General features: G+C 49.3%; 1 protein-coding gene across 2 annotated transcripts in view; it reads right to left on the bottom strand.

The window, feature by feature from the left end:
• The window catches only part of TMEM135 (transmembrane protein 135), a 433205-nt gene that overhangs the window by 380815 nt on the left and 25497 nt on the right, over window positions 1–26893 (bottom strand). For both annotated transcript variants that reach the window (XM_074983922.1, XM_074983931.1), the window contains 2 exons: window positions 21465–21592; window positions 7479–7571 (listed from right to left, as the gene is read on the bottom strand). In XM_074983922.1, the coding sequence (XP_074840023.1) occupies window positions 7479–7571; window positions 21465–21592 (221 nt within the window). The remainder of the gene's footprint in view (window positions 1–7478; window positions 7572–21464; window positions 21593–26893) is intronic.

The following is a 26893-nucleotide window of genomic DNA, read 5'->3' as shown; positions in this document are numbered from 1 at the left end:
TGAGGTCATGGGACCAGCCAGAGTATGTCACCTCCTCCTCCCCAAGACATCTCCATGGGTCCGAGGTATAAAGACAGGTTACTCACCGTAGTAACGGTGGTTCTTCGAGATGTGTCCCCGTGGGTGCTCCACAATAGGTATCGGGCTCGCCCGGCACCGCAGATCGGATCTTCCAAGCAGTTTCTGCCGGACCGCGCATGCGCCGGTGCGCACCGCTCCCTTGCACGCTCCTGGCCATGTGCACGATCCGGTCCCCGCCAGTTCCTTGACCAACCGCCTTGGATGCTCCTGCAAAACACTAAACAGAGATCCGAAGTGGGGAGGATGGGCGGGTAGTGGAGCACCCACGGGGACACATCTCGAAGAACCACCATTACTACGGTGAGTAACCTGTCTTTCTTCTTCGAGTGTCCCCGTGGGTGCTCCACAATAGGTGACTACCCAGCAGTAACCCAAGATAGGAGGTGGGTAATCGGATTATGTGCAGCTTGTCCCCGAGAGGACCGCTGTCAAGAGACGGGTATCCTCTTGGAATACCCTGTGAAGGGCGTAATGTTTGGCGAAGGTGTCATAGGATGACCAGGTCGCCGCTCTGCAAATGTCTTTTAGCGCAACGCCCTTGAAAAAGGCTGTTGATGCCGCCACCGCCCTAGTGGAATGAGCCCTGGGAGTGGCCAGTAAAGGAGTCTTTTTGAGTTCGTAGCACATTTTTATGCAGGATACAATGTGCTTCGAGATTCTCTGCGAAGAGAGACCTTCTCCTTTCGATTTGGGAGCGAGAGAGACTAGGAACCTATCCATTTTCCGGAAGGACTTGGTCCTGTCTATATAGAAGGCTAGCGCCCTCCTCACGTCCAGGAGGTGTAGGCGCGCCTCTTTGTTAGAGTTATGAGGCTTTGGATAAAACGAGGGTAAAACAATAGGTTCGTTAATGTGAAACTCAGAAGAAACTTTGGGAACAAAGGCTGGATGCAGCCGTATGGTTACCGCCTCCTTGGAAAAAACAGTGCAGGGTGGCGTTGCCATAACTGCCGCAAGCTCACTCACCCTGCAAGCTGACGTGATTGCGAGAAGAAAGGTCGTCTTTATCGTAAGGAGACGGAGGGAAACCGTGGCCAAGGGCTCGAACGGTGGTCCCGTTAGCACATTAAGCACCAGGTCCAAGTTCCACGAAGGTGGAAGCGGTTTCCGAGGGGGTATAGGTTTACCAACCCTTTGAGAAACCTGGTAACCATGGGATGGGCGAACACCGTGTGCCCTTCCTCTTCGTGTCTGAACGCCGAAATGGCGGCAAGGTGGACCTTTAAACGAGGATAGTGAGAGTCCTCCTCTCTTGAGGTCCAGTAAATACTCTAATATCACAGGTATAGGCACCGAAAGGGGGGCTAGCCGTTTGGTAGAACACCATGCCGTGAAGCAAGTCCATTTCTGCTTGTAGGTCTTCCTGGTGGAAGTCCTCCTGCTACTTTCTAGGACTTGCTGCACTTCCTCCGTACATGTGCTCTCTAGGGAGCTGAGCCATTGATTAACCACACTTGTAGTCGCAGGCCTTGGGGGTGCAGATGCACTATGGACCCCTGGGCCTGCGTGAGCAGATCCGGCACCACCGGAAAGGGCATCGGTGGACAGTCCGACATGCGCAGGAGTAGGGGGAACCATTGCTGATGATCCCACGTTGGGACTATCAGGATCATTCGGGCTCCTTCCCTCCTGGCTTTCTGCAAGACTTTGTGGATCAGCACTGTGGGAGGAAAAGCGTAAAGCAGGGGGCCCCTCCACGAGATCGCGAACGCGTCCCCCAGGGACCCCCGTCCCAGTCCTGCCCTGGAGCAGAATCGTGGGCACTTCTTGTTGTGTTGAGTGGCAAACAGGTCTATCTGGGGAAAACCCCATGTGTGGAAAATCGGTCGTAGCAGATCGGGACGGATCTGCCACTCGTGCGTGAGTGCAAAACGCCTGCTCAGCTGGTCTGCCTTCACATTGTGAGCGCCTGGTAAGTACGAGGCTTTCAAGATTATATTGCTGGCGATGCACCAGTTCCATAACCGGACTGCTTCTGCACATAAGGCACGGGACCGAGCTCCTCCTTGCCGATTTATATAAATCATGGTGGAGGTATTGTCTGTACTGATCCCGACAACTTTGCCTTGTATATGGTCTCGAAAGTGTCTGCAGGCATTGAACACTGCTCTGAGCTCCAGTATATTTATGTGCAGTGACTGCTCCGTGGAGGACCACAGCCCTTGAGTCACCTCTTCGCCCATGTGTGCTCCCCACCCTATGAGGGAGGCATCTGTAGTAAGAAAAACCAATATTTGTGGTTGGTGGAAGGGTACCCCTGTTAGCAAGTTCTTGGGGTTTACCCACCATTGCAGGGATTTGCGCACCTCTGCTGTGGGCGACACCACCCTGTGAACGGTGTGTGCTGCCGGTTTGTATACGCTCGCCAGCCAGTGCTGCATGCTGCGCATGTGTAACCTGGCGTTCTGTACTACGAACGTCGCCGCTGCCATGTGGCCCAGCAGCTGTAAGCACGTCAGGACCGGCACCGTAGGGCTGAAGGTGATGACCTGCACGAGGGAGCCGATGGCCCGAAAGCGAGTCTCTGGTAGATACACTCTCGCTGTAATAGAATTTATGCGTGCCCCTATGAACTCTATGTCCTGTGTGGGGTCTATCTTTGATTTTGCCAGATTGATAACCAGGCCGAGTGAAGAGAACGTGCCTGCTGTGACGCGTATCATGCGTAGTACCTCCTCCTTCGAGGCCCCTTTGAGTAGGCAGTCGTCCAGATACGGGAATATAAATACCCCCTGTCTGTGCAGGTAGGCTGACACCACTGCCAAGGTCTTGGTGAAGACTCTGGGGGCCGAGGAAAGGCCAAACGGTAGGACCTTGTATTGAAAATGTTCTTTGCCTACCATGAACCGGAGGAATCGCCGGTGAGCCGGATGGATAGTTATGTGAAAATACGCGTCTTGTAAATCGAGGGCTGTGAACCAATCTCCATCGTCCAGTGCCGTAAGGGTGAAGGCGATTGTGATCATCCGAAAGTGTTGCTTGCGCAGGTACCGGTTGAGGCCTCGAAGATCTAAGATGGGCCTCCAGCCTCCTGTCTTTTTCTCCGTGAGGAAGTACCTCGAGTAGAACCCTTTTCCTTGCAGTTGCTCCGGCACTCTTTCCACTGCCCCTATGAGCATGAGATGGTCTACCTCCTGCTTGAGCCTCACTACGTGGGAGGCCTCCTGAAGGTGGGGCCTGGGTGGAGGTCGTGGCGGTGGGAGCGACTGGAAGGGGATGGCGTACCCCATGGCTATGATCTCCAGCACCCATTTGTCTGTGGGGATCCTTTGCCACTGGTAGTAGAATGGTCGGAGGCGATGGTGGAATAGCCGCTTCGGATGACCTTGTGCGATGGTAGTAATGGCACAGCCCTGGATCTGTGTGTCAAACTTGTGGCCTTTGGCCCTGCCCCGAGGACGCACGGCTCTGTTGGGAACGTCGCCTGGGAGTTCTGTACTGCTGGTGCTTTTGATGTCGCCCTTGCTCGTAACCCCTGTGGTACTGGGGACGCTGTTGCTGGTACTGGTACCGTCTTTGTTGAGGGTAGTACTTTTTCTTTCTGTATGAAGGGGTGTAAATCCCCAGAGTCCAAAGTGTGGCTCTTGAATCTTTACTGGAATGAAGGACCGAGTCAGTTGATTCAGCAAACAGCTTCTGCGAGTCGAAGGGAAGATCGACTATCTTTGCCTGCAGATCCCTCGGTATACCCGAAGTCTGGAGCCAGGACTCCCTTCGCATCACCACTGCCGTAGCTGTGCAACGTGCTGCTGTGTCCGCAACATCCAGGGCGATCTGAACTCCCGTCCTCGAGGCCGCGTAGCCTTCTTGCACGATGGCCTTGAGCACTGGTTTCTTGTCCTCTGGAAGCGAGTCCATGAGGGAGGTTAACCTAGTGTAGTTGTCGAAATTATGGTTCGCTAAATGCGCTGCGTAATTTGCCATTCGCAACAGTAGAGTGGAGCAGGAGTAGACCTTTCTGCCGAACAGCTCTAGCTTCTTGGCATCTTTGTCTGTTCCCCCTGTCTTGAATTGAGATGTCTTTGATCTTTGTTGCGACGACTCCACCACCAAGGAATTTGGTTGTGGGTGGCTGAACAGGAACTCCATGCCCTTCGCCGGCACGAAGTATTTCTTATCCGCTCTCTTGTGGACAGGCGGAATAGTCACAGGGGTCTGCCATATCATAGTGGCGGACTCCAAGATTGCTTCATCAAGCGGTATTGCTATTTTGGAGGAGGCTAGAGGTCTCAGATTTTTGAGGAGCTTATGGTGTTTCTCTTGCACCTCTGCTGTCTGGATGCCTTGCGTGAAGGCCACCCTCTTAAACAGCTCTTGAAACTGTCTGAGATCATCCGGAGGATGGACGTCCTCCGGGGCCGTAGCCTCGTCCAGGAAGGAGAGCGAGGAACCACTAGGGTATGCCTCTCTGGACCCTTCCGGTTCCTGTTGGTGATGGTACATCCTCTCGCTGGAAGCTTGCAAGGGAAGATCTCGGGGTTCCATAACCAGTTCCCCCTGAGATACTTGAGTCTCTGTCCCCATTCGCGATTGCCCTCGGGGATACGGGACCATCTGTGGGGATCTTTCCCTGGTAGATTGCCGGTGGTGTCTATGCCCCACGTGATAGGGGCGACCATGGCAGTATAGGCACTGTTCTTGGGAAGGTGACCTAGACCACTCCCTTGGTGCATACCCTCTGCGTCTGGGGGAGCGAGATCATCGAGAGATCTGGGACACTGGACAGAGAGATTTGTGATAGTATTCCAGCGGCTCAAACCCCAGGAAGGGTGAAGGTGGTCCCAGCCAGGGCGAGGCTGGTTGTAAAAATGGAGACGGGGGCTCCGGGTAGGCTAGGGGGGACCCCTGCCTTCTGGTTGGAGTCTGCAGCATAAGCGGAGGGCTGAGAGAAAGCAACTCTGCAGCCCTGTCTGGAGAGCGTCTGCAGTGCCTCGTTTTGTGTGCAGCCTTCCCCCTCCCTTGAGGAGGTAACTCCGCCCCCTGATGTGTAGGGGATCTCGGCCCCGTCCGCACCGTGCTCGGCACGCTCATGGGCGGTGCCGCACGGGCGGTGTCCTCCAGTGCCTGCAGGCTGCGTGCCTGCACGCTCTGCACTGCCAGTTCCCCGGGGGTCGGTGCCGCTGCTTGCAGTGCCGCTGGTACTGGCGCTTGTTTAGCCGCCGCCCTGCCTGCGGTGCGGGGCGGCTGTTTGATTATCGGAGGCTGAGCTGCCTCCACGTGGCACTCCGTGCCGCCGCCAATCAGCTGTTGCTGCGGCTGGGGGCTGCACGCTCCTCCCGTCCCGCTCGCTGTTGCTACCGGCAGGGATCGGGCTGGGGAGGCTTTCCTCCGTTTTTGCGCTGATGGGGTGAGGGAGGCGGCTTTCCTTTTATGGGCCCCAGAGGGTCCCTCCTGCTGCGGCCGCTCCGGCATGTCTGGCTGGAGGGCCTTGTTGAAGAGCAGCATTTTAAGCCACATCTCCCTGTCCGTCCTTGCTCTGGCTGTTAATTTTGCACAGAAGGAGCATTTCTGCGTGACATGGGACTCCCCCAGGCACCTTATGCAGAGACTGTGCCCATCAGACGCTGGCATTGCCTCTCGGCAGGACTCACATTTCTTAAATCCTGAAGAGGACATTGTTGGTGAGTCTTTCAGTTGTTAATGGGTACTTAGCACCTTCTCTGTGCTGTTTTTCCCCCTCTCTGACGGCCTGCCACGGCAGGAGGGCTAATGGCCCTAGGCTCCTGGCCTCCGGTGTTCCGCTTGTTACTAGGACTGGACTGAATGCCGTCCCGCTTGTTGTTTCTTTTTTTTTTTTTTTTTTTTTTAAAATAACAACTGGCTAACTTAACAGTAGCCTAAGAACTTGAAAACTTTAAAGAAAAAACAGTTAATACCATTGAATACGCTAATTTGGCCGTAGCCTAGTCGGATTCCGTCTGCAGCCGACGGCGGTTAAGAGGAACTGGCGGGGACCGGATCGCGCACGTGGCCAGGAGCGCGCAAGGGAGCGGCGCGCACCGGCGCATGCGCGGTCCAGCAGAAACTGCTTGGAAGATCCGATCTGCGACGCCGGGCAAGCCCGACACCTATTGTGGAGCACCCACGGGGACACTCGAAGAAGAACAGCTGCTATTTGATGAAAAGGAACATTGCGGTGATGAAGATCTTCACACCCTAACACCATCATACATGATAGCAAGGTAATGGGGGTGAGGTAAAGGTCAGACAGCCAGAGGATGAAACAGTAGATATACATTTTGCACCCAATCTCAGGTGCAACTGGACTTGTTGATATAGATGTTCCATATGTGTACAATAGCTGAAAGTGCTCTTCCTCCTCCCATCACCATCTTTTGAAGTTATAATAATCTTTACTTTGAACATCTCAATGCTGAAAGAAGTGCCGCATCTTTACCAGGGTATGCTCCGGAACACCATCCAGAAACTACCACTGTTTTACACAGCAGTCTACCTGCCAAGTTGAGCGTACCATCCAAATTTAGTCAGTCCAATACTTGTATAAGCTATCGATATGAGACACACTTCAAGGTTGTAATCTACTCTTAAACCCCTAAATGGTACACAATCTGAACCCCTTCTTATTTTACATCACTGTTCCCAGCCAGCCAAAAACACAAACTCACATTTAAAAAATATACTGAGGCAGGGTATATGTAGAAGGTGATCCTGAGCTGTAAAATTTGCTGCCACCACTGGCCAGACTAACACATTCATTCCACCCTTAAAACACCCAGCAAGACGTCCCTTTCTGCAAACTTTTCACTAAGACAAACAGAACCATCTGTTGATTGAATGAAATGTACACTCTTGTCCTGAATCCTCTCAGCCCAAAAGATTTAAAAATCACGAAAGTAAAGAGCTGTTGTTCCTCACCTGAGAGATTGACTGTCACCTTTGAATTTTACATAGCACTCAGATACTACACTGATTAGTGCCTTAGAAATAACAGTAGTGTCATTAACAATAGAAGAATACTAACTATAGAATTATTAGTAAAACCAGAAAAGATTACCATTAAAAAAAAGAGTTGAACCACACAATGTAGCGACTACTGACAGGAACCCATATTCTTTTTAGTTTGTAACTGACCAAATAAACTGATGAATAAACAGCTGTACTGATTTATTTACTCTACAAGTAATGTCTGAGTCCAGTTTCACTATTAGTCCACGAACTAAACCAAACAACCCTACTATGCATTTTTGCAAAATCTACACTTTCATACTGTTGCTTCTTAACCTGCTGCATGGCTGAATAAACATACACTATTTTAACTGAACTACTCTTTTTTAGCTTTGGTCTAAAGAATGAAAGTGGCAGCAATTTGAACTTCCTTACACTAGTTAAAGCACAGGAACAGTTATTATAATGAAAACATACAAAAAGCAATGTACCTGCTTTTCCTTTCAACAAGAATAGCCACATAAGAAGCCGGTAAAGCTGCTCCAAATCCCGGAGTCCAAAAGTAGAATTTTCCAAGTATCCGCCTGAAAATGTAATTTTACATCTATTATATTACATGTCAAAGCACCAAGAAGGTTAGCATGTGATGCATGTGTTATGCTCAAGTAAGACTCATAAGATTTATGTTCATTTTCCACCAATAGATATGCACTGCATCCTTTGAATTAGTCCATATTGGACAGAAAACAATAGTAATATTTATATTTTTACACAGTTCCTTTCAACAAAGGCCTCCAGGCACTTCATAAACTCTAAGTCCATAACACCACTGAGGGTCACAGGTCTGCACTCGTTTCATTCTGAGCGCATTTATTTTAAACCACACAGTACCTTACCCCACCCCCCTGCAATATTTATGAAAAGCTAAAGAACTGTATAAAACTACACAAAAATCGTGGTTGCCACAGTCTCTTCTGCAATCAGGACAGCCTCTTCAGGAAGACTCAGAGGTGTAGGGAATTGTGTGAGGCTATAACACCAGATGCTGTAAAGTGAATTTATTTGAAACATGTCCTGAAGACAGATGAGAAAACTGATGCTGAGAATTTAAATGACTTCTCTGAGGGCACTTGATAAGTCAGTACAAGAGCGGAGACTAGAATCCAGGAACAAAATCCTGATTTTATTAAACTCAAAAACTGCAAGCCTCCCAATGACCTCTATAGGACCAGGATCCCAGCTCAGGAGTCAAAAACTTCAGGAATATTTTTTTTAAAAAGTCTCAAATTCAGGGTATATTAATAAAAAAATTGCCATGAAAATTGATTTATTACACCATAAGATGACGAACTACAAGAAATTAAGGTTTTTGGACAAAGATTAATTTTTTCCTGTGCAGGAAAAAGGGAAGGACAAATACACATTTGCTAAATGTAAATTACAGTAGCAACCCAATCATCTACTCAGTTATTAAGAACTTGATCTTGAACACTTGCATATCTACCCTGCTTGGAATGGATTGTGGTAGCAATAAACCATCTCCAAGGAATGGAGGTACTTGTGAACTGGAAAGATTGTACAGTGCTTTAACAAGCAATAGCAGCTGATTCAGCAGCACAGTCTCATTTCAAATTCTATCCTCATAAAACAAGATGAGTAACATGATAAACATATGAAGCAATGAAAAGAGATAAAATTACATGAGAAATGACAACGGATAATAAAGAGTTAGGTGAAATTAGAAACACCATTTGGACCAGCTTGATTTTATCCTTATCCTCAGAAGGGCAAAAGGACCTCACTCAGTTTATTGTTACCTTCATTATGCCACAAAAACAATGATACAAACAAGTATGACCAGTTTATATTCAAAGTGAGAAGAGTAAGTAAATCAGCAATGGATGGTGTAATGGTAACTATACCACACTACACATTCCCACAGCTACAAAAGGACAATTTCACTGGACAATGCCAGTCCTGCAACAGTGAAAAGTTCATTATTAGAGGAATCTGTTGCTTGAGCATGGGGAATCATTTCTCCTAATACTTGTACTTTCTATTTGATAGTAAAATTTAAATGACAGTAATATAATTTTTGCAAAGTGCAACTGCCTGCTAATTCAAATTCCAAGAGCACTTCTCACCACAGAAAAACTACAACTATAGATAAAAATAAAATAATGTTTTAAATTACAAGCATACTATTGTTTTGTCTAGTGGTTAGAACAGGGAAGTTAGAAAACTAGATTCTGCTTTGATCCCAGCCACTGATTCACTATGCGATCTTTCTCAAAGTTTAAGGATTATCTACAAAGTAATTAACTGGGAAAAATTCCTACGTAGCGCACTTCTATTGGCCTAAACTAGTTTAACTTGTAACCTAACCTAACCAATATAAGCCAACTTTAAACCAATATAAAAGAGTGACTATACTGTCTAGGGGCTGACAGTGGTTTAACTAGATCTGCTTACAATTACACTCTTAGTTAAATAATTCAAGTGTGTTGACCAGAAGTAATACTTTCTAAGTATTTAAGTGACTTACAAGACTGTAAATGAGTATGCTAAATGCCCACATTACTTTTGAAAATCAGACTTAAGTGAAGTTTTACTTTTATCCCTAAAATGGAACAAGTTTTGAAACTCAAGTTCCTTCCAGCTTAGTGCTACACAGATGAGTTAGGGTTTCTTTATATGGGCGGAACCTGGATAACATAACTATTTTGGTATTATACAGGCATTCTGGAGCAACTTCCCAATGTGGATAGTATTTCAGAATAAAAAGTCATTTTATCCCAAAATTACTCCATGTCATGGGCAGGAAAAGCTATTCTGTAACAAAGATATTTTTATTTCAGAACTGAGTCCATACAGGGAGCTATTACTATGGCCCCTTTTAGTCTCGAGAGACAGTGGTTAGCAGTGGTGGTGAGGATCTATGGGCAGCATTTGAGTCTGCAGCTTCTCTCATGGCTTATCTATCCAATATTGGATTTGCACAGTCGATTGCAATAACCGCATGTCAGTCTATTTCCAAATTCTTGAGTCTGAGAGCTTTCCTTCTAAGATGAAGTTCTTTTGCATGGCTTGCACATATACTATGGAAGGATGATGTGTCCTGTCATATCAGTCATTGCCAGGTATTTTGATTTCATGATATAGATTCCCAAGATTTTGGATCAGAGTAGTATTTCATGGTGTTGTTGCATGTATCCTTGAATCTTAGCTCTGGTCTTCCTCTTGTTCTCAACCCACATGACAGCTCACCAAAGAGGATTTCTTTGGGAAGACTTTCATCAGCCATTCTACTCACATGACCAAGCTATCGTAGTCTTCTGCTGTTGAGGATTGCCATGAGGCTGGGTATCCCAGATCTTGATAGGACATCTAAATTTGAAACCTTATCTTGCCAGTTAATATTCGTAATTCTGTGGAGGCACCAAAGATGAAAGCTGTTCAATTTCTTCTCTTGTTCAGGTAGGGGGTCCATGCCTCAGAACCATATAGCAGGATACTCAATACACATACCTGGTAGATTAGTATCTTTATTTTCACTGCCAGCTTAGGATTGTTCCATGCATGTTTCGTAAGTCTGCCAAAACTAGTAGCTGCGTTTCCAATTCTGATGTTCAGTTCTTCGTCCATGGATAGGTTTGTGGTGACAGTAGATACAAGGTAACCGAATTGGTGTGCCGCATCTAATGGGCTGTTCTCCAGAATGACATTGGGTCGATAAGGTATACCTTGAGTGAATTCAACCTTTTTTCTTCAAGCTTATGTCAAGGAAAAACAACCTGCAGGCTCTGAACAGAAAATCCATCAGTGACTGTGGCATGCCCTCATTATGAGCAATGAGAACTGAATCATCTGTGAAGAGGAGTTCCCTAATGAGGACTTTCTTGACCTTAGTTTTTTCACCTTAGCTGTGTCTACACATAAGCGCCCTTTCAAAAGGGCAAAAATCAAAGTTCGGCTTTCGAAAAAGCGGCCATCGAAAGAGAGCACCTGCTGCCATTTTTCAGATCGGCATTCCGATCTGCTCTTTTGAAATGCCATCCAGGTCTTTCGAAAGAGAGCATCCACATGGCTCAAAAGACGCAGGAAGGCACGGAGTCCGGAAACGCCATGGACGGAGTCCCATGGCTGACAAGCCCTTCTGGGGCCGCAGCCAGCCACCTTCTTTAAAGGGCCCCTCCCTCTGCCCTCACCTCCGCACAAGCCGAGTGCTGCCCAGCCTGTCCCAGCCCGGCAGAGCCCACTTGTGCCCACCATGGAGGCCCAGCGACAGCTCCTGCAGGATGCCCTCATCATGGACGCCCTGCTGGCAGTGCTGTTCACCCTCGCCACAGCTGCGTCCGAGCTCATCAGGTGGCTGCGCAGTCCCCTCAGGGCCGTGGGGCTCCCCTGCCCGGGCACTGCCGGGCACCCCGCCCAGGTGCCCCAACGCCTCTGGACCCACCCCAGCAGAACCGACTGCCGGGAGTACGTGGCGCTAGGGGAGTGGGGCGAGGAAAGGTGGCTGCAGAACTTCTGCATGTCGAGGCAGACCTTCAACGAGATCTGCCACTGGCTCACCCCTGCACTCCGACACCATGACACCTGCATGAAGCCAGCCCTCACCCTGGAGAAATGGGTCACAACTGCTATCTGGAAGCTGTCCACCCTGGACTCCTACCGCTCCATGGGACAGCAGTTTGGGGTGGGCAAGGCCACAGTTGGGGCTGTACTTATGGAGGTAAGGTGGGGCCGGGTGGGTGGGGGGACTGGGGCAAGGGGCACCCTCCCCTGCAAGGGGCTGGATGGGAGCGGGGCGGGGGCTGCATGGGCCAGGGGCTGGACGAGAAGGGGGCGTGGCTGCACGGACAAGAGGCTGGACAGGAGGGGGGCAGAATTGGCCCGACGTGGGGTGCAAGGGCCGTCACACCGGCACTAGAGCAAGTGTCTGCCTTCCCCCTCTGCAGGTCGTCAGGGCCATCAACGCAATGCTGCTCCACAGGGTCGTCCACCTGGGGGATGTGGACAATACGGTCACCGGCTTCCTGGACCTGGGCTTCCCAAACTGCATCAGCGCTTTGGGTAGCACACACATCCCCATCTGCGCCCCGCCACACAGCGCCGGCCAGTACGTCAACCGGAAGGGCTACCATTCGGTGGTGCTCCAGGCTCTGGTGGACACGAGGGGCTGCTTCACCGACCTCTACGTGGGCTGGGCGGGCCGCACCCACAATGCCCGGGTCTTCCGGAACTCTGGCCTCTGCTGCCACCTGGAGGCTGGCACCTTCGTCCCTCAGCAGGAGATCCCCGTGGCAAAGGACATCACCATGCTGCTCTGCATGGTGGCAGATGCAGCGTACCCCCTGCAGCCGTGGCTCATGAGGCCCTACACGGGACACCTTGACCTCACCCGGGAGGCGATCAATGAGCACCTCAACCATGCCCACAATGTGGCAGAGCAGCCTTTCGGGCAGCTAAAGGGGCGCTGGAGGTGCCTCCTCACACGGCTGGAGGTCAGGGTCCCCGACATGCCCCAGGTGGTGGGCGCCTGTTGCGTCCTCCACAACATAGTGGAGGGCAAGGGGGATGCCTATGTCCCTGGGGGAGGCCCCTCCGGACGGCGCTCTCTATGAGCAGCCGAGTGCCGCTGCCATCCACCAGGCCCACCGGGACAGCCACCGCATCCGGGAGGCCCTCAGACAGGCTTTTGCCGATGGCCACCTCTGACCTGCACACACGCCCACATCCCGCCCACATCCCATGCACATCCATCACCCACCATCCCTCCCACCCCCATCCCCACCAGCACCGCACCCCCACATCCACCACCCACCATGGAACACAGCATGGGGTGGTGAACAATAATAAAGAAATGTTTATGCCAAACTGGGTCCTGGAATATACACAGCAGAAACTTAACTTGGAGGGGGGGTGAGGCACTCACTCCGGGGCAGGGGTGGTGGGCCGTGAGCCCCGTCGGCCCCTGCTCCCCCAGATGTGGGGTCACAGAATCACAGGGCTGGAAGGGACCTCAGGAGATCATCTAGTCCAGCCCCCTGCTTCAAGCAGGATCAACCCCTACTAAGTCATCCCAGCCAGGACCTTGTCCAGGCAGGACTTAAAAACCTCAAGGGATGGAGAATCCACCACCTCTCTAGGCAACGCATTCCAATGCTTCACCACCCGCCTGGTGAAGTAGTTTTTCCTAATATCTAACACACCTTTCCCTCTTCCACTTCTGACCATTACTCCTTGTTCTGCCATCTGACACCACTGAGAACAGTTTCTCACCCTCCTTTTTAGAGCCCCCTTCAGGAAGTTGAAGGCTGCTATTAAATCACCTCTAAGTCTTCTCTTCTGTAAACTAAACAAGCCCAAATCCCTGAGTCTAGCCTCATAGGTCTTGTGCTCCAGACCCTTAATCATCTTTGTTGCCCTTCACTGAACCTGCTCCTGCAAATCCACATCCTTTTTATACTGGGGGGGGCCCAAAACTGAACACAATATTCCAGATGTGGCCTCACCCATACCAAATAGAGGGGAACAACCACTTCTCTAGATCTGCTCGAAATGCTCCTCCAACTGCACCCCAGTATGCCATTAGCTTTCTTGGCTACAATGGCACACTGTTTACTCATATCCAGCCTTTCATCCACCACAACCCCTAGGTCCCTCTCCATCGTACTGCTGCTGAGGCAGTTGGTCCCCAGCCTGTAACAATGCTTGGGAGTCTTCCGCCCCGGGTGCAGGACTCTACCCTTCTCCTTATTGAACCGCATCAGATTTCTTTTGGCCTAGTCCTCCAGTTTATCCAGGTCCTTCTAGATTCCCTCTCTATCCTCCAACGAATCTACCTCTCCCCCTAGTTTTGTGTCATCCGCAAACTTCCTGAGGGTGCAACCCAATCCCTCATCCAGGTCATTAATAAAGATGTTGAACAACACTGGCCCCAGAACCGAGCCTTGCGGCACTCTGCTTGAAACAGACCACCATCCAGATATTGAGCCATTGACCTCTACCTGTTGGGCCCGACCATCAAGCCAGCTTTCTATCCGTCTTATAGTCCAAGGATCCAATCCATATTTCCTTAACTTATGGACAAGAATGTTGCGGGAGATCGTATCAAAAGCCTTGCTGAAGTCAAGGTATATCACATCCACTGACTTCCCATGTCCACAGAGCTTGTTACCTCGTCATAGAAGCTGGTCAGGCAGGACTTGCCCCTGGTAAATCCATGTTGACTACTTTTGATCACTTTCCCCTCTTCCAAGTGCTTCAAAATGGATTCCTTGAGGATTCCCTCCATTATTTTCCCTGGTGGTGGGGGCGGGAGGCTGGTAGCACTGGCAAATATTGCCGGAGGGTTGGCCTGGTGGCGACAGAGGGGGCAGGCTCAGTGGGGATGGCAGGGGCAGGGGCAGGGCCAGCAGGAGTCGCCACCGGGGGGCCAGGAGGCGAGACATAGTGGCTGTGCTCTCCCGCACAGCCTGGCCAATGCCCTGGAGCGTGTCCAGCAGCCGGTCCCAGGCCACCCTCCGCCACTCCATATCCGCCCGGGTAAGCTGAAGGTGCTCCTCAGCCACCTCAGCCTGACGGTGGCTGGCCTGGTCTTCTTCGGCCCGGCATAAGGCCCTCCAGCCACAGCCCGGATGACGCACTGCCTGGGGTGGCATCCGAATGGCTGTAGCAGGTGGGCTCTCCAGGACGAGGGACAGTGCAGGGCTCTCCCAGCCCAGGGATGGTGTGGCTATGTGGAGAGGAGGAGAGCATGTCAGTAGCGTGCCCTGGACGGAGGGGACCCGGCTGTGGCCTACCCGCCCGAGCCCACCCCATGGAGCTCCTGCCCCCACAAGGGACACTGACCCCCCAGGGAGCACCGACACACACTGCCCCCCGGGACCGGGCCTCCCAGCCTGGGTGTGATTCCAGGGGTCTCTCCCGCAGGTGGCCCTTCCCAGTCTGCTGTATGTGGGCTCCAGGCACCGTCCGGCACCGACCAGCCGCCACCCCTGAGAGGCTTACAGCGCTGTCCACTGATGGCGGGTGCTGGGCATCGCTAATGCGCCACCACGGGGTGCCGCATCCCATGTGGAGGCTGGCCTGTGTACGGCCCGAGACCACCGGTCCCATGTGCGGGTGCCTAGCCATTGCATCGCTCCCACCCTTGAAGTAGGTGCACGCCCCTCCCTGTATGTACCAGAGGGTCCTTCGGCGATGGCCAGGGATGGCCGTCCTTCAGTCGCCCGGCTGGAGGAGCGGGAGGGGATGAGGATAGTCAGCTCCCCCTCCTCACTTGACCAGTCAGTGGTCCCCTCGCCCTCTTGGGTCCCCAGTCCAGGCTGCTCCTCTGCCTGCAGCTCCTCCCAAGAGATGTCCAGGAAGGCCACGGTGGGTGAACTCTCCTGGGGCCCCAGGATGCTCCGGAGCTCCCAGTAGACAGGGCAGGTCAGAGCGTCCGGCCCGGTCCCTGGCCCGAGCATATCCCTGCCACAGCTCCTTCACCTTGGAGCGTAGCTGGTCTGGGGTACGCTCCGGGTGGCCCCTGGTGCAGAGGCCCATTGCCAGGCGGCCAACGGCTGTAGCATTCCACCGCTTGACCCCCACATGGCAGAGGCTGAGGAGGTCCATCCAGGAGGGGACCCTTTTTTTTCCTCCCCCTGGGAGCCTTGTGAGGGCTCAGAGTGGAGGCCGGAGGGCTTGCGGGGCATCTGGCTGCTGGCCATGTGGGCGCTGGAGTGTGCAGCTGCAGCTCGTGCACAGGCTGCTCCTAGCATGCTCTCAGCTTCCTGCCACGGGTTTCCTGTGTGTGTGCAGCTTTAAAGCAGCCGAATGTAAGGACCATAGAGCCCCGCTGCTGCCACCTGGAGCGGCCCTGCACTCCAGCTGATGGGCACCATGGCAGACCTGTATTTCGAAAGAGTGGGCTGCGGAGCGTCTACACGTGTACTCTTTCAATTTATTATTTCGAAAGGGAGAGATCTTCCTGATATGGGATCAGGGTTCGGATTTCAAAGTCTGAGCCCCGTTCTTTCCATTTTCTTTCGAAAGATGGGTTCATACGTGTGGACGCTCCTCCCACTCTTTTGAAAAAGGGCCTCTTTTTTCGAAGTTTTTTGCACGTATTGACACAGCTCTTGAGTCTTGCCAGGTTGTAAAGAGAGACATCAAATCTTGTGCGGAGAAATACATCGCTGCTTGAGTTTTGAAATGTGAACTTTAGCAGAACTGAGAAGAATATGCCAAAGAGGGTGGGGAAAGAGCAGGCCCTTGTTTGACTCCGTTGTTCATCGCAAACAGTTCCGATGTAGATCCATCATATTGCAGTGTTGCTTTCATGTTTTCGTGAAAGGATGTTATGAGCTTGAGTGGGGGTAGTGGGCAGCCAATCTTGGTTAATATTCTGCATAGTCCTGATCTACTAACTGTGTCAAACACCTTTGTTAAGTCCACAAATGCTATGAATAACAGCTTTCCTTGTTCTCTGCATTTTTCCTGTAGTTGTCGAAGAGAGAAAATCATGTCCATTGTTGACCTGCCAGCCCTGAAGCCACATTGTGTTTCTGGACAGACTCGATCTGCAAGTTTTTGTGGGCATTTGGGAATGACACAGACAAATGCTTTTCCTGTGATGGTCACTAGAAAGATGCCTCTACAGTTGTTGCAGTCACCCTTGTCACTTTTGTTTTCATCTAGTGATGACGTTTGCATCCTTCACGTCCTGTGGGACATCTGCTCTCCAACATTTCAGGAGTAAATCACAGAGGAAGGGGAAGAGCACAGCCTTGTTTGCCTTCAGGACTTCAGCCTGGCTTCTGTTGTTTCCTGGCACTCTTCCAATGGAGAGAGCATCAAGAACTTGAGAAAGTTCCTCCTCTGTAGGCGCTGCACTTGGCTCAAACATTTATGGAAAGGTTGGGATGAGGTTGTCAAGTTCAGGTTGTTTTGTATGCTCGTGGGAATATAGACTTGAGTAGTGTTCCACCCCTCTGGACATCTGCAGCTTTTTGTCTGTGATCATCTGTCCATTGAAATGCTTCAGTGGGGTGACTTTAGTAATGTTTGGTCCGAGTGCTCTCTTCAATCCATCATACATAGCTTTCAGATTACCCAAATCAGACATCTTTTGATTAGAACGTAGATCAGCCCAATACTTGTTTGCACACCGCCTGGATTCTCTCTGAAGAACAGATCTTTCACATTGAAATTGAGTTCTTGTGCTTTGAGATGTGTTCTTTATGTTATTCAGATGTGCCTTGTGTTTTTTTCCCTGAGAAAAGGCTTAAGAATGTCAGCATTTTCATCGATACAGTCTTTGTTGAGGAACTTATGTGCTCAAAAGGCAGATGTGGCACAATTTATATTGCATCTCTCAGCATGGACCATGTTTCATCAACAGTTTGTCCGGTTTGTGTTCCATTTTGCAAGTGAGATCATCTGCAAAGACAGGGCATTTCAGCGCATCTCTGGTATTGAGGATATTGATCTTTAGCTTACGGCATTCCTTGGTCACATAAGCTGCGTCTACACGTGCACGCTACTTCGAAGTAGCAGCACCAACTTCGACGTTAGGCGGCGAGACGTCGAAGTCGCTAACCTCATGAGGAGATAGGAATAGCGCCCTACTCCGACGTTCAACGTCGAAGTAGGGACCGTGTAGACGATCCGCGTCCCGCAACGTCGAAATTGCTGGGTCCTCCATGGCGGCCATCAGCTGGGGGGTTGAGAGATGCTCTCTCTCCAGCCCCTGCGGGGCCCTATGGTCACCGTGGGCAGCAGCCCTTAGCCCAGGGCTTCTGGCTCCTTCTGCGGCAGCTGGGGATCTATGCTGCAGGCACAGGGTCTGCAACCAGTTGTCAGCTCTGTGTATCTTGTGTTGTTTAGTGCAACTGTGTCTGGGAGGGGCCCTTTAAGGGAGCGGCTTGCTGTTGAGTCCGCCCTGTGACCCTGTCTGCAGCTGTGCCTGGCATCCCTATTTCGATGTGTGCTACTTTGACATGTAGACGTTCCCTCGCTGCGCCTATTTCGATGTTGGGCTGAGCAACGTCGAAGTTGAACATCGACGTTGCTGGCCCTGGAGGACATGTAGACGTTATTCATCGAAATAGACTATTTCGATGTTGGCTGCACGTGTAGACGTAGCCATAGAGTTTCTTTGGGACAATTTTCACTCTGCTGATGATCAAGGAGTGATCAGTGGCACAATCATCACTGTGGTACATGCCTGTAAATTTGACGGTGTTGAGATGTTTCCTGCATACCAGTACAAGGTCAAGTTCATGCCGGTGATTGGATCTGAGGAGACGCAATGAAACCTTGTGACACTCTTTCAAGTTAAAGAAAGCATTAGTGCTGCAGATCTAATTCCAAGACCTGAATTCGAGAAGCCCTTGACCATTTTCATTCATTTTCCCAATACTGTGATGACTGAGGCAGATGGGCCAGGACTGATGGTTGCATCCAACTCTTGTTTTGAAGTCATCAAGGATGTACAGTTGTTCACCAGTTGGAAAGGAGTCGATAACTTTCTGAAGATTATAATAATAATGGTCCTTGTCTTCGGTGCACAAAGCCAACACGGGTGCATAAGCACTGATGATGTTGACACATCCGGACTTGGTGCAGAGCTTCAAACATATAATGTGTTCTGATTCAGCTGTGAGTGTATTGCTAGATTTCAGCAGATTGCTCTGAACAGAAAATGCAACTCTGTAGAGGCAGTGTTCCTCTGAACTCAGGCCGTTCCAGAAGAAAGCGTACTTGGTTTCTTTCAGTGACCCAGCACCTGCCAGCCTGGTTTCCTGGAGAGCAGCAATGTCAACATTCAGTTTGTGTAGCTGTTGGTCTATGACTGCTGTTTTGAGTATTGAGTCCATGTCCATAAGGTAATGGGCAGATTCAAGTCTTAGACACATGGTCTGCACATTCCAGCTACCAAGCCAGAGGCAAGTTGATTTATTATTTTGCTTTATGGCAGGTACATCATTTACATCTACTGTTTGATTTTTGGTCTATCGCCATGGACCCAATAAGAAAGGCAAATATGGTGAGTCACCACCTTCTTGAGCAGGGGCTACCCAAATTGAGGCAGGCAATAACTGACCAGTGGAGTGCAATGACTCCTTTCGCCCACTAAAGTGATCCGTGGCATCCTCCTCTTCATCATTTGAGGAGAGCTGAGAACCCATAACTGCCACTTCCCGTCCCCTCCATATGGCACCCTCTTACACACTGCATTGCCTGGGCTAGTGTTTGGAGCAAGTGCATTGCCCAAGCGGTACTGTCCCTCTCTCGGTTACCCCAGCTGAATCCAAAGGAAAGACAGAAGTCATACATTTGGAACTGAGGTGACTGCAAGGAGAAGCCACAAAGCAGGTTTGACAAATCCTCCCTGCCAACTGCCTTATGGTCTCCAATCCAGATTTTCTGTCTGGGTTTACTCCCATAGCCTTTGGATCTCCCAAACCTACCAAAAAGACAATGGGGAATTTTCTGACTAGGTTGTCTTCTCTGGAGTGATATACGGAGTCACACTCCATTGGATGTTGGTGACCCAAATAGCGTATGAACCGTGACTTGATTATCCAAAATAATCCAGGGACCAAGTACCCCAGACGCTCATCTCATGCAGAATGAGGGGGCAGTAGCCTTATTTGATGGCGGGCTACTTACACCATGCTGTAACATTCACAGAATCATTGTCACCAGGCACATGTGACATTTTATTTGGGACAACAGATGCCAAACAGTGCCCCTTCCCACCCTGGTAAAGTTGCCTCTGATGGGCGATGGCTGCACACTTGCACAACAAAGTGCACTTAATTGTGGCAAACGTCTCAGGAGAGGCCCCCCCCTACCCACTACCTGGAGACGTGCTGGACAGCATGCAGCTCCACTGTCCAGGCCCCAGCCCAGTCAACTCACTGCAGCTCACTCTGGCCCAGCACAACCCCCACAATCCCTTCAGCTTCACTGATCGCCGAACCCCCCCACCCATTCAACTGCCACCTGATCTCCGCAGCCCGACCTGGCTCTACCTCTAGCCCAAACCCACGGCATGGGCCAGCTTGATCCTCTCAGCCACCGCCCACTTCCCTGTTGCTGTGCTACCCTCCCCAGCCTGCAGCTCCCCCAAACACACCCTGGCCTGGCCCACTCCCAATATCCCCTCCAGCCCGCAGCTCCCCCTGCGCCCCCCAGCCTGGCCCACTCCCACCACCCACCCCAGCCTGGTCCCCTCAACCTTTCCCAGCCCACCGCTCCCTGCACCCCCATGGTAAATTAAAGGATTTACTGTTAGTGCAGCCCGGAGGAGCCACCGCCTCCTCCAACTGAGCCACCACGTGTATGTGGGAGCTCTGGCGGCAGCTCCTCCAAGCCATGTGGTGGCCCCTCCAGACGTGTGCAGCAAAGCAGCTCCCCCTGTGCAGAGGGGCAGCTGTGGCCATGTACGGCAAAGTGGCTCAGCCCTGCAGCAGAGCACCTGCAGCCTCCACCCATGGCCCACAGCTCCCCCCACACCTCCTGGCCCAGCCCGCTCCCAACACCCCAGACCCGCAGTTCCCCCGGCAGCCCGGCCTGCTCCCAACACCCACCCAGCCCAGTCCCCAAACCCAGCACAGCCTGCCACTCCCAACCCCTGCCCCCCGCCCCAGGTACCACTGGTGCAGCCTGGAGGAGCCGCCACCTCCTCGACCAGAGCCACTGCATATACTTAGGAACTCTGGCAGCAGCTCCTTCAGGGCATGGAGGGGCCCCGCCAGCTGTATGCAGCAGAGCAGCTCTGGCCACACAGCAGGGCACCCACAGCCTGCAGTCAGATGCCTCCGGCCACAGCCCGCAGCTCACCCTGCACCCCCGACCCACAGCTCTCCCCGTACCCCCTGGCTGGGGAACTATCAAAACATGACTATTCCAGGCAGTTTCCTTGTGCAGAAAAGCTCATTGCCACAGCTCCAGAGGGAAGAACAATGGCCAAAAGACTGAACAATCACATTCAATCAGCCAGCCAGTGAGAAACCACTGGTAAGCGTATTGCAGCTTACTTTAGGACCAGAGATAACATTGTAAAGAGAAAGTTACAGAAATATCATTTCTTATAATGATATTTACACCTGCTTTAGGAAGGTAGAAATTAAAGGTCAGTCATCTATACCATTTCCTCCAAAGGACTCCAATTTAAATGAGGCATACTGTGACAAGGTGCAAGTGTATTGATCTTGATGATAAAAATACAGAAGGATGGAAAATATTAATTCACAGATTGGTATACAGACAAAAACAGTGGGAAAAATATTAGTAAAGACAAAAAGTAAGATGGAAGACCACTTCATTTGGTCATGGTCTTATTGCAACACAGGTGGTGCTGCTTTACAAACTCACAATAGGAAACATATAGGAATAATTCTACATATAAAAAAACCTGAAGATACTATATAGCAAGTTATTCACAGTTATTTAGCATATTTAGCATAGTGTATACCAACCTTAAAATGCAAAAGAAAGCAATATACAAGCTCCCATTCGCAGTCAGAAAGAAAGTTGACTGCAAAATCTCAGGTAGCAATTTGTGCAAATAATAGTCAAGCTTTCGTTTTCTGAGAACTGCTGCAATCTGGAGGGAGAAAAAAGATGCACACTTTAATACAACTAGCTTTATTACAATGTAAAGAAAGAGAGGACTACTGCATAGGGAAACATGTTTACGTAAACAATAAATCAAAGCTTCTTAATTTACTGACACACTTTTATGAAGGACACTATAAAGATTTCCTCTGAGCCTGAGCAGCTGTTAAGATACAAGGAAATGTGGAGGCAAAGCCTTCCTCAAAAAAATTCATTATGACTGTTTCTACACATAAATGGCTTGAAATATGCTAATGAGGCACAGAAGTCCTTCTTCCAGAGGCCCCTTTCTCCAGGAGGAGGACTTCTTTCCTGAAGACCCCCCAGGGGCCGCACTTCTAAACAGCGTTTTGGAGTCTGGAAGAACGTCTCCCAGACTCCAAATCACGTGATCTTATGCTAATGAGGTGTGGGGAATTTGCATCCATGCCTCATTAACATATTTTGGGCCATTTATTAGCATGCCACTGTCGAAGACAGTGTAGAAATGGCCTATGAGTCCAGAGATCAGAAAGAAAGAACTTAGAATAACCATATTATTTCTACAAAATGTCCGTTATGAGTAGGACCTCTCTTCTTAAAAACACCACATAATAAGTGTCCGCTAACAAAAGACAGACTAGATATAGACAGTAAATATGCTTGGTCAATTTAATTTCTGCTCATGCATTTTATAAGAAGGATGAGATTACTGGCAAGAAAAGTGAGCTGGTCCAAATTTTGTTTCTAATTTTACCTAGTGTTTAGACTCAGTCTACACTAGGAGGTAAAAGTGGATTTTAGATACTCAAATCCAGCTACAAAAATTGATTAGCTGAAGTTGACTTATCTAAAACCAATTTTTTCAGCAGTCTGCACAGTGAAAGGTCGATGGAAGAAATTCTCCCATCAACTACCCTTAGTCTTCGTGACTGTTATGAGTAACAGGCATCATGACAATTCGATTTAGCACATCCCCACTAGGCACACTAAATTGAACTCCGTAAAATTCACCACCATTGCATTATAAAAATGTACTCTAAGGAAAGGAGTAGGTAGGAAAAGGATACAGGTAGGAAAAAGCTCACATAGTTGTTCCAAACATGCATGAAATTAGTACAGTGTTAAAGGACAAAGACACATTCACTCAGCACTTCTTGCTCATATTCCCATTTCTGCCTGCCTTTCATTCTTTCCTTCATTTCCCTTCCCTCTCATTTGAGTGAACTAGGGCACCAAGTTCCCTAGCTCAAATTAGGAAATGAGTCATGCCCGCACAGCAGAAGGCAAAAAACCCAAGGGCCTCTGACAATCTGATGAGGGGGAGGGTAATTCCTTCCCAACCCCAAACATGAAAATAAGAGAGACCCTGAGTGTGTCAACAAGACCCACCAGCCAGACAGCTGAGAAAACTTCACTCACAGGCCTCCCCCTTTTAGTGTTCCATCTCAAACAACTGGAGATACAGTAGAACCACACACTTCATTTGGATCTGTAAGTGCACAATCAGGCGGCGGCAGCAAAACACTAAAGTTGAAACTGCCAGAAGAGGAGGAAGGTGCCAGCGTCCCCCTTTCAGTGAGCTTTGTAGGCTGTTACAGGTAAGGACAGATCCTGACACACACAGCTACTGCAGGAAGTATGTTGTCTAAAGAGCAGAAGACGACAATGGAATCAAGCTTTCATGTGGATGTTCCTTGCACCACTCCAGACATAGCTGAAACCCCAAGGAGGGGGGCTGTTTAGCAAGCAAGCCTCTACGCAAAGCATGAGTAGAAAACGCTGAATCAAAAATTACTGTTTTTCCCTCTTTACAGATTATTCCTAAGTAAGACGATAGCACGTATTACCTCTGCTTTACATTTACAGGTTGACCCTCTCTTGTCTGGCACCCTCAAAACCCGACCAGTGCCAGACTAGAGAATTTGCCAGACCACAGGAAGTCAATATCTTCCAGCACATGACCAACACTTCCACCACTTACTGGACCCTTAGGAGACATTTAGAGGTAAATTACAGCTAAATAACAGCACAAAACACTGAGAGCCAGGACTGGTGGCTGGAAACAAACTTTATGGAACCACAGGATACTTTGCTACACACATAAGTGGTCGTTCAGCTAACTAAAATCATGACAGATTACAGATGTTGCCAGAAGAGAGCATTCCAAGTTAGAGCGGTTCCACCTGTACAGAAACTGAGGCAGAGATATGTAATTGTTCATAGCTATAGAGTATCCAACGTCACTGGTTCCCAAGCCAACTCATGGGCAACAGTTTTAGTATGAAAAACCCATTCCCCACTGGGAAGTTGGAAGTTTCCTCTAGGAAGTGAGATCGAGGGAATGGAAGCAATGACTAATTTCTCCCAAAGATAAGATAAACATTTAAAGCTCTTAGTATTTATGTTTCTAAATAAATGTTTCTCAATGTGAATCAATGTATTACCGTATTCCTGAATATTCAGGAAGAACACTCTAATACTACTGGTGCAGTCTTCCGAAACACCAAAAGTAAAATTTACTGGACTGAGCCATACAAAAAGGTGCTCACACTGGTGTTCCTCAAGACAGTTATGAGTGGATCTAATTCAAGGCAGGGGAGACAAGCAAAAATCAGAGACTAATGGGGGAGCAGCAAAAATCCCCACTGTCTCAACATTAACAGCAAGAAGCTCAGAAGATTTGGGGAAAGGAGGCTGAAATTAAATTTAATCAGACACTTCCCACTTTACACTATAGTAAGGCCTTAGCAAGATCCTTGTAGGAATCCTAATATCTTCATCCCCAGCAGCAAAGTTGGGAGAAGATAGAAGAGAAAAATCACACACTAGATGCAAAACTTTTGTTATCGCTTTCAAATGCACAACTGGAATTCATTCAGAAACTATGCTCATCAGGATAGTTTAAGAAGGCACACAGAGAAAAATTTTCAGAAACTGGATATAAAGAATACTCTAAGATAGTATTGCATAGCAGAGCCTATAGAAAAGTTTTTTAGGTTTAGTGCACAACTATGCAGAGGTAGTTTCCAGCTTCTTCAAGGGTTAATCATTCAAGTTGGTAAACAAACCATTCAACATCCAATTTCAATATCCATTTATTTGCAATGCAGAAATTAAAGTACATTTGCCAAAAAAAAAATCACCAAATAAGAACTGACATCTTTTTGGACAATAGAAGTCTTCCCTGTGGGGGAAAGATACCCAGATCTGACAAGTTTATAGCTACATATTAAGGATTTATTTAATAACTCTTGGCAAAATCCACTCCTGCACAATATTAAGCATTAGTGTCTCTTGAAGAGAAAAAGATAGCATTTATAGCATAATATGACAGAGCTCCAAGATGCCTAGGAGGCTTTCCTGAAAGCTAATGAAAAAACCCAGACCTCAGGAGAAAGAGGGAGAAGTCTGGTTTCTGCTGCCCCTTTCAAATTAAATTTTCCTTCTCTTTGGAGGTTTGTGCACTGACAAGGATTTAGGATTTTAATGATAACAAGCTCAGCAAATGTCAGCCAGCCCCTTCTCTTCCAGCTACTATGTTAACAAACAGACAGCTAAGAAACTCACCTCTAACAGATTCTGCAGCTCTTCTCAATGCTGCTCACAATACACTGAAACTTCTCCTCCTACCGGCAAGCAAAACTCCATATCTATACTGACTCTTCAACCTCTCATGGTCCTCATCACCTTGATATGTAAGCAGTTCACAATTATTAATGGATTTTATCCTCCCAGAACTCCTGTGAACTAGGGAAGCACTCTCTCCATTTTACAGATGAACTATCCCCTGTGCCTCTTCCTCAAGCAAATTGCTGATGGTGATACACCAAGTTTGAGGCTGCGTCTACACTACGAGATAAATTCAAATTTAATTTGGTTAGCTCGATTTTACCACGTGACCATCTCCACTTCAAATACCATTAGCTCAATTTAGGGTCCACCAATCTCAAGATTACAAAATCACAGTTACCCAACAGCTATAAGGTCAAGCTCAAATTCAGAAGTTTGATTGAAGGGAATTGTGGAAGCGCCACGTCGTAAAATTGAATTTATTAGCCTGCAGAGGTGTCCCATATGTACCCCACAACTCCCCTCTCAGTGCTCCACTCTGGCCACTGCTCTCCAGTAACAGGAAGACCATGAGTGTCCAAGCGGGAGCAGCGAGCCTTTAGCTGTGGGCTCATGTTAGTATGAGAGTCTGAGAAATGGCTTCTTTCTTTGCTATTAGTGTTGTGAGTGATTCTGCCTATTCAAACAGCCTCTGTAAGGAGTTCATGGCTGTCTGTACACTTGTTATTTTTTTCTGCACTGCCTGGCGCCAGCCCCTGCCCTGCCATACCACGTGTCAACAAGGCTGCGCTGGGGGTCATGTTTACATAACACATTAAGAAACTTCTCAGCAGTTTACATTTTTGTATGAATCCCTTCCCCTCCCCCACAGGCACCACACAGTCTGGGTCTTTCCCACACTCAGCTGCTTCACGTGGGTAGCCCCCAACCCAACCGAATAAAAGGATGTGCCTGCTGTTTGACGCTGACCATACTGCCAGTTCCACATTTAGGGCTCCAAGGGTGGGAAAGATATTCAGGGTTTTGCTGCTGCCATGGGAAAGTCTCCCCCAGTGGTTAAGATACTGGGGGCTTTCCTGTCACCATGGCAAAGTATCACTTCAACTGGCCCTGCCAAAGAACTCCCCCCTTCACCCATACCGGGCCTTGCTGCCACCAAGGAAAAGTCTTCCCAGTGGCTAAGGGCTTGCTATCGCCAAGGAAAAGTCTCCACTGGCAGCTAAAAAATATGGAGTTTTGCTGCTGCCCTGTGGAAAGATCACCTCAACTGGCCCCCACTGAACCTTGCCCCTTTGCCCATTCCAGACCTTGCTGCCACCGATGGGGAGTCTCCTCAGCAGCTAAGGAGCTTGCTGCTGCCAAGGAAAAGTCTCCCCTGGCAGCTAAGATGCACAGGGACCTTTGCCACCGCCAGGGAAAAGCCCATAACGGGGCTTGCTGCCATGGGGGGAAAGTCTCGTGAGCTGGGGGCTGATTCCCTATGAAGGGACCATGTCAACTGGTCCCTCAGCGCTTGCTTCCTTTTTTCCTACAGTTTTCTATCCTCTTTCTTCTCACTTTACAAAACAATCCTGGCCCCTGTATTATTTTCTAGGATCACATGCATGCAGTGATGGGAAGTGGGATACTCAGTGGATGGCCAATTGACACAGTCGTTGCACCAGTGTTGGCAATATCTGTATAATGTGTCAGGAAACCAAAACTTTTTTTTTTCCCCTAGACCTTTCTGTCCTCTTTT

The sequence above is a fragment of the Carettochelys insculpta genome, chromosome 1, assembly GCF_033958435.1.
Source record: "Carettochelys insculpta isolate YL-2023 chromosome 1, ASM3395843v1, whole genome shotgun sequence".
Lineage (NCBI taxonomy): Eukaryota > Metazoa > Chordata > Testudines > Carettochelyidae > Carettochelys > Carettochelys insculpta.
This window is presented reverse-complemented; position numbering and strand designations above follow the sequence as displayed.